The sequence below is a fragment of the Toxorhynchites rutilus genome, chromosome 1 (assembly GCF_029784135.1).
Source record: "Toxorhynchites rutilus septentrionalis strain SRP chromosome 1, ASM2978413v1, whole genome shotgun sequence".
In the NCBI taxonomy this organism is placed as follows: Eukaryota; Metazoa; Arthropoda; class Insecta; order Diptera; family Culicidae; genus Toxorhynchites; species Toxorhynchites rutilus.
This window is the reverse complement of record NC_073744.1, coordinates 45,043,503-45,056,180: the sequence shown is the minus strand read 5'-3', so window position 1 is coordinate 45,056,180 and position 12,678 is coordinate 45,043,503. Positions and strand designations below refer to the sequence as shown.

The 12,678-nt window shown below is 39.4% G+C and overlaps 1 protein-coding gene across 3 annotated transcripts in view; it reads left to right on the top strand.

Moving 5' to 3' along the window:
* The window catches only part of LOC129779049 (homeobox protein Nkx-2.1), a 72,397-nt gene that overhangs the window by 26,825 nt on the left and 32,894 nt on the right, over positions 1 to 12,678 (top strand). For all 3 annotated transcript variants that reach the window (XM_055786320.1, XM_055786306.1, XM_055786313.1), the window contains one exon: positions 5,446 to 5,541. In XM_055786320.1, coding sequence (XP_055642295.1) covers positions 5,446 to 5,541 — 96 coding nt within the window. The remainder of the gene's footprint in view (positions 1 to 5,445; positions 5,542 to 12,678) is intronic.

Sequence of the window (12,678 nt, the reverse complement as noted above, 5' to 3'; positions counted from 1 at the left end):
CTTTCGCACAGATTGTCAATATTCAGCGCGTAAAACGCCTCACGAGGAGCAGCACCGGAAGAAAATGTCAATTTGGCTGAATTCAAGTACCTCGGCTCGAGCCGAGTATCCACACGTATATGCGGGAACATTGATCCGGACCCCAATTTGTGCGGCGGCGGAAGTATGTGATCGAGACGGCCGCTATTGAACATTGTTGCTGTAGACTTTTTTCATGGGACACATAATATGATAGATTAAATTAGCGATTCAGAATGATGTATAATTTGGGAATCCTACTGTACGTGTACGTTTACAGATCGGTTGCGGAAGTTTCTGTCGAATGGTTGCCTTTTTCCGTTATGCAAACCGACTGCTCTCGCTCCGACGGGAGGTTAATACTTGCTATTCTATCTATCCACTGGTGCGATATTTATGTTTGTGCTCTTGATTACAAAAGTGGTCCAAGTTATAAATTTCTTGTTTTGAAATATTTAATGAATTGCATCTACATGAATTAAGAAATATTTTTACATTATGCGACCTTTTAACCTAGCATTTTATTAGTCTTGAATAATGGAAATTTGTTATGAATTTAAGTATTATGTGGATTTTATACGAAAATGTTGATTTTAAGGTTTGAATTGACTTAAACCATTTTTAAAATTAACTGAATGTCCTCTAAACGAGTATGTTTTTCTTCCGATACTGGTCTAGTGGAGGTGTATAAAGGATGTAGCTTATATATATTTCCGTATGTAAGAGGTCTTTCTTTCTAGATGAAAGATTCAAAAAGGTGGAATTCAAGAGCATCTAAAAAGACGGATTTGCACGCAGTATTTTCCCTCTAATTGTTATCTCTTCTAGTGATTACGTTGAATTAATATCCAACTGCGACATTCATTGCATTGAAAATGTATTTCTTCTTGTACACATTTCTATCAGGTTCATAATAATAATATTTTCATTTCTATCAACCCGAAATCACGGTCACTATCATTTCAATATTATTATTTGATGACTGAGTAATTTTCGCCCATTCAATGCTACATTAATGTAACGATTTTAGCCTGAACAAGCATCGCTGCAAGCTATTACGAGTTTTTGAGTAGTTATATCCTCCATCTGCACTAAAATGCATGACACTACTTCATGTGCACCTTTTTAAGCTGTCGTTTCATCCCATACATACATTTTGACATTGTCAACATGGAAATTATGGAAACCATAGTTCTAACGTTTGCATTAAAAAAATGGACGAAAATTGCCGATCATTTTTCACACGCACTGATGCAAATTTGACAGCTCTATCAGTCGAACTCTAACCGTGATGGCTAGCACCCATAATAAAGTATGCGCGTTCAATGAACGATACCCCGCCGCGTCGAAAACAGACATCGTGCGGCACTTTGTGGACGCCGGATACGCCCGTGCCGGCATCTACAGCATCTTGGCACTATTGGACAACCAACGTAACACGTTATTAAACACAAACGGGTGAACTTTTTTTTGTCGTGTAATCAGAGCACGCTTTGTTTACATGTCAAAAATCGAAATACAAGTCATTTAGTCGCGGTCATAAAGTTGTTTTCGAAATGTCGTGGATTGATTTGGAAATTAAATAGAAAACTCTGCACAATTGGTGCACCGAAAGGGGTGTTACATACCACAAAATAGCAGAACAATTCAATGTTTGTCCAGAAAGCGTTGAACGAATCGTCGCAAAGATCGGTAACGAGTGTTCTTTCTCAGCAGAAGTGGACGAAAACCCGGACCAAGTAATCCCGAAAAGTTGTTAATTATGTTCAGAAGAACAGGTCTGCATCTATTCGTGATTTGGCCAAGAAGTACAAAACCAGTTTTGGGATGATTCAGCGGATCATACAGAGACATGGTCTAAAGTCCTGTAAAAAGCAAAAAGTGGCCAAACAAACACCGGAGCAGCAAGATCGTGCTAAACACGATCTCGAAAGCTATATGAGCGTATTTTAAACAATCCCAACCAGTGCATTCTCATGGATGACGAAACATACGTCAAAGAATATTCCAGAACGCTGCCCAGACCTCAATTTTATACGAAATCGATTAGAGAGAGTGTACCATTTGCGGATACAACTATTGCGATGGAAGAACCCCGCCGAAAAGTGCTCGTTTGGCAAGCCATTTGCACGTGTTACATGCGATCGTCAACTTTTTTCACAAAAGGGACTATAAATGCTCAAATTTATGTGGAAGAATGCTTGATGAAGAGATTGCTTCAACTTTATAGAAATCACCGGTGAGAGTCGGTCTAGAATTTTTTTGTAAAATAAAATTTTTCGACTTTTCTGGATGGGGATACTCATTGTCTATCCAAAACTAGGCTAGTGGTTGGACTTGTGCTCTGGTTGACCAATTGGCTGCAAGGGCCTTGTCGGGACCGTATCGGCTCTGTGGAGCACAAGACTGAGTATTGGTTTCTCTTTTGATAATGTAATAATATTTTTTTTGAATTTATCTGTAGGTAAAATCAGTTCGTTTTTTTTGTTAAACTGATTTCAAAGCTGAGAAAAAAAATATCTTCTAGATAACTCGTCTTGCTCAAACCTCTGTAGGGGAAGGTGGCGGGACCATCATAATCATATATATTTGTTAGTTTTTCAATTATTAATTATCTGGAATTTTATACTTGCATTCACACTTCTACCGATATGATTTTGTTCCACCAATCTAGTACGACCTTGTCCATAACAGATTATGACAGATTATCGCGCGATATCGCGCACCATGCAGGCTTTTAATCGCATGCTTTTCTTGTTTTCTGTTGCTTTAAGCACTGAAAAATATCGCGAATCGCATGCGATTAAAAGCCTGCATTGTAAAGGAAGCATAACAGGCAAAGTGTTGCATCGTACTCCGTCTGTCACCATTTGACCTAAGATTTTTGTCAGTAGGTTGTGACCAACGTGGCTCGTCAGTTGTCAGTGATATTGATGAAAAAATGCAGCTCTGCCCAAGATGGCTAAAGGGAAGCTGTTCGCTCTTTGTAGTGACGGCAAGAGATGGATTCGTAGGACCATCTTGATTGCATTGCTAGTTGTCGAAAATTGATGCATCATAGGCCGTTCTCGTCGATCCCATAATCAAACAATTTCTAGATTACTTCTCTCTCGTTATCGGAAGGAATTTGCTCAAAATCGCGCGCCACTTCATTCGAAGCCGGTTTCTCACTTGTTTCATTAATCGTCGTTTTGGTTTTGGTCGTTTGGAATATGAATAAATGATCGAAAAGTAAGCGCCCCAATCTGGCTTCATGCGTAATTTAGTAGTCGATGGAATCTTCTCAAATACAAGAAAAGCTAACTATGGCACTGCTTTTAGACTGTTTATCATATCGAAGCTAAAGCAAATGTGTACCGAATGGAGAAGCCATTCGTACAGTGCGAACACGCTTCTGTCCGGTTGCTGATGTTTGTGGATAAACGGTTCGTCTGTTGACTTTTTAAAATCTGCGCTTCTATTGTCAAATGTTTGTCGAGTGCTACGCGTTGGACGAACCTGGATGGATAGTGCAACACAATCGGCTTTAATCGGATTTTCGTACGCGCGTATCGTAGCATAGTTTGAATTGGGTTACACCTATGTCGTGTTATCACCGCTGCCCGCATACCGATTGAGGACGGGCACATTCAACCTGGTATGGCTGGTGCTGGAGACAAGCTTCAGTTCAAATATTGAAAGGTTGTCCGTGTTTCAAAACGAACAAGAAACATGCATAAAAGTATTTACAAATATATATCGGGAAGGTTGTTCGGGACTGGTAAGACAGAGGAACGAAAAGGTGGACGAAGTGAAAGCACTTTGAATTTAAATAAAGCAACAGCAGCAACTGTCAACAGTAGTCGTCCCCTCTCAGAAGCAAAAAAAAACGAGAAAAAAGTTAGCTAAATATTTGTACAAGAAGATTCGTTCTTGAAGAATTTGTATCCCTCCCGATCGAATTGAACAATACCGACGCGGATGGAGCGATGTATTTTGTGCAGATTTATTAGTTATTTATTGATTTTCATTCATGATTACCCGATTTTGGGGGTTTAAAAATAACCGAATCAATCAGATTCTAGCAATCGATAAACGATTCCATAGTATACTGCACCGTCCAAAGAGCGCTCAACTTTAAATTCGAGTCAATGTTGGAATAACGTTGCGCCCAGTTTGTCGTCTTGATAAACATTCGATCTACCGCTGGAAGCTCGAATGTTAACACTTGTTCAAAGATGGTTGATTAATCCAATACATAAAACAGTGAAAGCCCGGAGTATTTCTCGGAGCCTACAAGGTGTATTGGCTCAAAGCGACGGCCTTGGGCTCCTCTTGTACAGCTACTGTGAGAGCCATGTTTATTGTTTTATTTGATGTTCACTCATCCCTAGGTAAACATTGTCGTTGCGCCGTAGTCAATTCATCAAAATTCAATTAATTTCAGCCCATATAATTACTTGACATTCTGAATTGTTTCATTATGGAATTAAATTTCATAGGTCGCCTCCCCCCGAAACTGTTTATCATATCGTCGGGTATGTTTGGTCACATTAAATCCTCGTAAATCTTCTCTCATCACATAAAGAGTTTACATACTCAATGTCAGAAATTTTCGTTACCCATGACTGACTGCTCTCCCGTTGGGTTCAGTCGTCTCGAAGCGTTTACCATCGCCACAGAATCCCGGCAGGGGTTTCATTATTTATGACGATGACGACGACGACGATGATGATGATTTATTTGCACACAGCATCCACCCGGGACGATGTGGCTTGCTCCGAACACCCGGCTGCATCGAAATGACGACAAGGACGACGATGGCGGATTAAATTCACCATCGCATCCGAGATCTGTCCCGCGTGCAAACCGGGAGCATGTTGGGAAATGGATTATTGTTATTATTATTATTATTACATAGAGTATAAATAAAATAACATTACATATAAAACCAGGAATGACGACAAAAGCGGCAGCTGAGAGAATTCGCTCAGCGTAACTCGCGCAGCAGCTACCGGATTCCGGGAGCGAAATCCTTTTTCCTTCTACGGGACGAGTCATCGCCGGACGGGCAAAGAAACATTTATATAAACAAAAAGTTGGTCCGAAAAAATACACTCGCTGGGAATATCTATTTACAAAGCACTCGAGTTGAAATGCCAAGTTTCATCAACAAACTAATATAGCAAGAAACGTTACTGAAGAGAGAGAATTCTGGTATTGGTGGTGATATGGCAGATTCTTATTGACACACACAAATACCACATCGAATGCAGGGAGAAATGACAATGTCCCGAATAGAATGGGAAAAAAATGAGCTTATCATACTCTGCCTCCGTTTGCTTTTTTCACGTTTTCACTAGCAGCGCGCATTGGAATTTAATTTCAATTTTATTAACGTTTGACCTTTCTCCTTCATTCTCTCTCTCTCTCTCTCTTCTGTCACAGGTTTACGAGCTGGAGCGAAGATTCAAACAACAAAAGTACCTGTCGGCGCCCGAACGGGAACATCTAGCGAGTTTAATACATCTAACCCCCACCCAGGTGAGTTTGATTGGGCAACCGTTCCAAACACGCTAGTCTGATACCATCGTTACAGAGAAACATATACAGTAACGTCTCGATTATATCACGCTCAAAAAACTTTTTCGCGTGCTACTACATGGGCTGAAAAGTCCCGGGATTTTCAATGAAAACAATCGTTTTTTGGGCAAAGCTGTATTTATTCCTCAACATTGCTTCCTTCGATGGCAATACGCTTGGTATAGCGAGTTTCCAACATTTCGATTCCTTTTCTGTAATACGCAACGTCTAAATCTTCGAAATAAGCTTGTCAGCCACTCTGCAAACTACCTATTGGACTCAGGAGTATAGCAATAGATCCACGTTTCATCCATTGTCACAAAACATCGAAAGAAGTGCACTCGATTACGCTTCAAAAACGTCAAACCGGCTGTTGAATCATCAACGCGCCGCTATTTTTGGTCGACGGTCTGCAAACGCGGCATCCATCGCCTGGATATCTTTCTAATGTTCAAAATATCGTGCAAAATGTATCACACTCGTGCTTTTGAAACGTCTACGGCCTCAGTGTAACTTCACTGTACGATCGCTCCAAACGAGTCGATGCACTTGTTTTACGTTTTACGATTTCTGGATTCGTAGCCCCATTTTGGCCTTGCAAAGCGAGGTGCAACTGCGGTGCTTTTACGGCCCACTTTAAATTCACTAAACCACCGATAAACTGTTTTTCTCGAAGTAGCAGAAGTGAAATAACATTTCGTCAACCACTACATTGATTGTTCAGGAGGTTCTCCCATCAAAAAAACAATGTTTGGTTAAAATACGATATTCCTCTTTTTCCATTTTCTGTACGAATGCTCAGGTAGTGACACTTAAAAAACTGTAGTTTGTGAACGAATAAACGGAATGTCATAAAGCTTCACACATAAGCTAGTGACATATGAACCTCTCGAAATGTATCTTGTTCATTTTTAGTGGCGACATCTGTTGAAAAATCCCGTGTAGTATAATGGAAACGTGACATACTCGAAATTGATATTTTTTCAAATGAATTTATTTATTTTTATATTTATTTTTTCGAGTATATTGATGATTTAAACTTTATTTTACGAGCAACATGCAAAATTTACAGAGAAAAACATTTATTACAATATTGATCAAGTTGACATTGTTTTGCACAATATAACATAATATTAGGCTGTCAAAAAAGTCCTGCGGTATTTTTTTTTTGAATTTTCATTTGTTCATAAAATTAGTTACAATCATCTGTTTTAAGTCAAATATGCGCCGTTTTGTTCGATGACTTGTTCCCAACGAGATGCCAACTTCATAATACCCCTGTTATAGAAGCTCGCTTCCTTATTGGCAAAAAACTCGAATAGCCAATTTTCACAGGCCTCTTTTGTGGCTAACTTCTGACTACCTAGCTCGTTCGCCATGGACAAAAACAGGTGGTAGTCACTTGGTGCAAGGTCCGGACTATACGGCGGATGCAAAAGAACCTCCCATCCGAGCTCCCGGAGCTTCTGGCGCGTCACCAAAGAAGTGTGTGGCCTGGCGTTGTCCTGATGGAAGACATTGCGGCCTCTGTTTACCAAAGATGGTCTCTTCTTCATGAGTGCTACCTTCAAGCGGTCCAGTTGTTGGCAGTACAGGTCAGAATTGAGCGTTTGGCCATAGGGAAGCAGCTCATAATAGATTATTCCTTGACAATCCCACCAAACACACAGCAGAACTTTCCTGTCCGTTAATGAGGGCTTGACCACCGTCTGAGCCGCTTCAGCGGGCTTCGACCACGACCGTTTGCGCTTCACGTTGTCGTAAGTGACCCACTTTTCATCGCCAGTCACAATCCGCTTCAGAAACGGGTCGATTTTGTTGCGATTCAGCAGCGATTCACATGCGTCGATACGGTCAAAGATGTTTTTTTGCGTCAACGTGTGTGGTACCCATACATCGAGCTTCTTTGTGAATCCAAGCTTCTTCAAATGGTTAATAACGGTTTGATGACTTATCCCCAGCTCTTGGCCGATGCTACGGCTGCTACTATGCCGGTCTTTCTCGGCTAATTCAGCGATTTTGTCGCAATTTTCGACAAAAGGCCTTCCGGAGCGTGGCGCATCTTCGACGACCTCTACACCAGAACGAAAACGTTGAAACCATCGTTGTGCGGTGGAAATGGAAACTGTATCGGGTCCATAAACTGCACAAATTTTATTGGCAGCTTGAGATGCATTTTTTCCTTTGTCATAGTAGTACTGTAAAATATGTCGGATTTTCTCTTTATTTTGCTCCATATTTGCGACACTATAACTCACGAACGACTTAACCAAACAAAACACTGTCAAGGACTATATTATAGCGCACAAAAATACCTTTCCAACAATATAGTATAGTATGACTATAGTATGACTCGATACAATGAATACAACTAGAACTACGCGCTTACAACGACACCTCGCGGAAATACCGCAGGACTTTTTTGACAGCCTAATATAACTAAATCATTGTTAAAGTGCTTTTTTCATGCTATTTTTCGTAACACGTTGAACCCCGTGTTGATCCCTAGGGAATGCGCTGACTGACTGGGACTGACAGTTTCAAAATAGGAAAATAAAAATATATATTTATGTAGGCTGACCAAATAGTTCAGGAATAAAAACGAGACAGGTAAACAAAAAAAAACTAATAAACAAAAAGATATAATTTTTTGAACTATTTTATTGAGTTAATATCGTGGACATAACCGGGAAGATGAAGGACAAATTTTCACCTTCAGTTTTTAACCGAAGAACACAGCTTTCACTGCAGTAAAAATACATTCTTCACATCCGACTAAAAACGTGTTGCATTTCGATGCCACTTTTTACTCGGAAACAATACTCGAATTCGTGAAAATTTAATGATCGTTCGTAAAAATCATCAATAAGTTCGAAAACACGTGTAATTTACTTAAGCCTCTCCTTCTTCCGGCAAAAAATATATAAAAGGCAATGAATAGTAAATTCCAAATTATGCACTTATTTTCTCCTTAAAATTTCAGAGAGAGTTGCTTGAAACTGTTGCAGTTGAGAAAGGCCAGTTTAAAAAAAACTCACCCTCAACTATCAGCCTCTAGAAACCCATTTTGACATTTTTTCTATTGTATATGTTTTTGGCAAAAGAAAAATCAGAGAATAGTCCTTGCTAATTTGTGTATTTGTGATCAAAATCCATCCTTGATTTAGAATCCGGAATCACCAAACCAGTTGTATCCAGTGTTGCTACACGTACAAATTTATCTGGAAAGGTACAGATTTTTTCCGTGTGTGAAAATTCTTACCTTTTTGCTCTTATTATTACTTGCAATCACTAACTGATGGCTCACTTGCATTTTCTGCGCTTCGACGCCTTGTTTCAAACGTTCTCACTATGCCTCATTCCTCTGCGGCAACCGTCGATCGATTTTTCTCTGAATATAATCAAAACAGGAATAAGCTTCGAAATCGACTCTGCAACGACACGATGAACGCAGTTTTAAGATCAACAGGTTTGATTAAACATCAAGGCGGCAGCTCGAAAACTTCATTGAATGATAGTATGCATTTTAAATTTAGAAAGACTCTGTACAAGCATCGTCAAACACACTTTTCTTTCAAGTTAGTAAGTAAATATGTTATCTTGTAAATAAATGAGTATTTTTTCAAGCTCATAAAACATATTTTTCTCTATCGTGTATATTTCCGATGGTACAGATTATTTGAAGAAAAAGTACAGATGGAAATGTGGCAACACTGATTGTATCTTGAAATTAGTTAAAAGTATGAAAAATATGAGTATGATATGATATGATATGAGTATGAGACGGGACAATGAAAACTAATAAAAAACGGTGCGGTTGGTCAGCCTATTTTTTGACGTGGGACTACGTCTAACAGAACTATATGAGGGGTAAAATGAAAATCTAAACACTGAGGTAGGAAATAATGAAAGATTTCGAACGCTTATAACCAGACCGTTCCTTGATAGGTCGCAAAGACGTTTTCACCAATTGATAGGAAATATTTTCATGCATCTATCGTAATAAAGAAAATTATATTTTTTTATCGAAACAACTGTGCCAATTTGTGCTCATCAATTTTGTGTTTTTTTCGGATGTTTTACAAAATGTGACTTTCTAGTCGAATTTCTGACTATTTTCTATTCATACAATAGGTACTTTGGGGGCTGGGACCGACACTGATATTGTGCAAATGGCGGTAGAAAACAAGCTTTTATCAGCCCATCATCAGTGGAAATTCCATCCCCACAATGGGGCGCAGTGCAGTTGGCTATCCGGACATTATTATGCAACCCCTTCAATAATAAATTTCATCGTTTACTTTGATCCGTCGTCCGGAACTAACATCATCTACTGAATGTGCTTTTCATTCCGGACTAGTGTTTGTGAAACATAAATATTTGCTTTGAATTTTGCCATTTTTTGTCAACAGTTAGGTACAATGCTTGGTATTACACTAAATTGATACAATAGTATCTATCAGTCACATTAATTCAACATGCAAAAAATGTTATGGTTTCGATATGATATTGAATGTAATGTAAAAGTGTCAGGATTAAAAAGCGTCCGGATTCAAAAGCATAACTGTACCAGAAACATTAGAACACGGCATGAACGTTATCCTGTTTTTGTCAGTTTTGATTCCTGTGACGCTTTTTTTCTCCAAATGAGTGTCTGGTAGTCATTTTGAATAATAATTATACCTGGTCAACGGACAAATCGTGATTTTTTAGATAATTGAAAAAAAATTATTGAAATCACCCATTGTCCAAAAATCGGCCGACAATTTTATCATGAAATAAGTATTATAAATAGGTTCTCTTTGCTTCATAAACCACATGTATACAGCCGTTTCTAGCTTGCTGTATTTTTCTTTGAAGAAAAATATAGAATATCAATTGGCAATTAGTTTAAATACCAAAATAACTCTACCTTCAGCAGCATATTTCATTTTTCTTAAAGTGCTCGTTGATTCTATAAGAGACAGGTTCATAATTTTGTGCTGCTTATTTAGCAATTTTGTTATAGTCGTACAATGTATACCGTATTGTTGATGGAATTGTGTTCTGGACAAGTCACCGTCTTTTAGTTTCTCCAATATGTCCCATTGGTTCCTCAATGTTAAACAGACACGTTTCTTGCGGTCCATTTCGGCCATAGTCTAAAAACGAGAAGTAAAATCATTACCAGCATTCGCATGGTCTGAATAAGATGTTTATGTGTTTGTGAATACTGTGCCCTAGTACTTCAATGGCAATTGCCCAAAGGGCGAAAATCCGACAATAACTCGATCACAAGTTCAAATGACTATTATAGCATAATGTTGTAAAAAGTGAGTGTTATCCACTGAATCAAATAGAAGAATCGCACTCTTGAGGTTCATAACCTTATATCGCCTAGTTGTCGCTATATAAGAATAAATTGGAATGAGCTATCACAAAAATGTAGCATCGACTACCTTGGAATAGACCTTTGAACCTTGAAACTTAAACAATTGACGAAATAAAACAGTTCACCAATGGCCCATCTTATGGTTCAAACTGGGGAAACGGTATCTCGGTATCGGTATCTCGTGCATCTCATTTCACACTATAAGAGAAAAAGTGGCCCAGAATCACTAATAGATGTTGATCCTGCGCTTATGAAAATAGTATTATATTATGGGCTTTCGAAAGAAATACTTGTTATACGGTACAAATCCCACTGTAAGAATTTTTTCCTTAAATCTCATGTTTTGTTCGATAATCCAACGACGAGTCCAACTTTTTATATTCTTTCTCATGTGTTCGTCCGAAAATCGTGATAGGCACGGAACAGTTTCAGTGATAAATTCGAGAGTGAAGAGTGTGAGAGAGTGAAAAATATTTAAAGAATTCGAGATTCAATTCTAAATCTCCCTCACAAGTCATATGCACACCCTCACAGTTTCCGCCGTTCATCCGGAAGAACTGAAAAATGTGACCTTTCGCGCTTCGTCCATCACCCCTCGGAGTGGTGTCGATATCTTCACACATTTAACACCGACACGAGGTCGATACCACCGAGCAGAAGCGTATGTTATTTTTGAAAAAGAAAAAAAATAAAGTGACAAGGACGCGTGTGTGCTTACCATTCACTAGCTGACAAAATTATTGTTTATTGTGAAACGGCGAAAGATGCCCACCCCGTTTCCGAGGGTCGAACGGTAGGGCATGAGCTTGACAGTTATCCCTCTATTGTTGGAAATAATAACGCGTGCAATATTTAAACGCACGTAAATAAAACCACACTCACACTCTCCGGAACATCGCCACCATGCGGAAGCGCCGAAGACGATGATGATAGATGCTGCTGCTGCTCGGGCGTAATTATTTTTCCCCAGCGGCAACTGGCGTTGACAAGCGAGGCCTATTCTAGTGTTAATCGATTCTAATCGTCCTGTTTTGTTGTCGGGTTTGGATTGGGTAGGAGCGCGCGCCTTTGGTGTAATGGGCGGTCGCGATTGTTTGCTTTGTACGCCTCTGTGTGTTACACACAACAACAACAACAACAGCGATGGCAAGCGCCTACTATGGGAATAGAAGTGAGCTGCCGTATGTCACCGCTCAAATGAGCTGTCAAATAAATTAAAGCGTCGCTAATTTGGACGTCGCTCGAAGTTCAATCTTCAGCAGACCGGTTTTCGGCACAGTGTGGGTTGCGAATAAATTCGAAAAATTAGACTCATCGTTTTTACTTGGTGCCGCAAGTACAATGAAACTGCTTGCGACCAAAGCGCACATGGGATAGGAAATTGAATTGATTCACTGCTGGTCAGAAAAAGTGTAATGTCATTTCTATTATGAATAAAAATTTTCGTTTTCGTTTTTCGAAATTTATTCTGAGGTCAATGTAATGGGAGCGAAGTCCCCATTTAACGAGTATAAGAAATCGAGATGACACGATCCGAGTCGACCGCCGACCCGCCGTCGGAAGCGGCGGTCTCTCGCATGCAAACCTGTGTTCCACTGATTGCCCGGTTAGTTTGAAACAAAGGATATGATCTTTTAGAAAGGTCCCACCGAAATTTAGCGTCGGACGGCATACGTTTAGCAGGTGCATTACGTTACGATGATGCGGGATTGCTATGATCGCAAGTA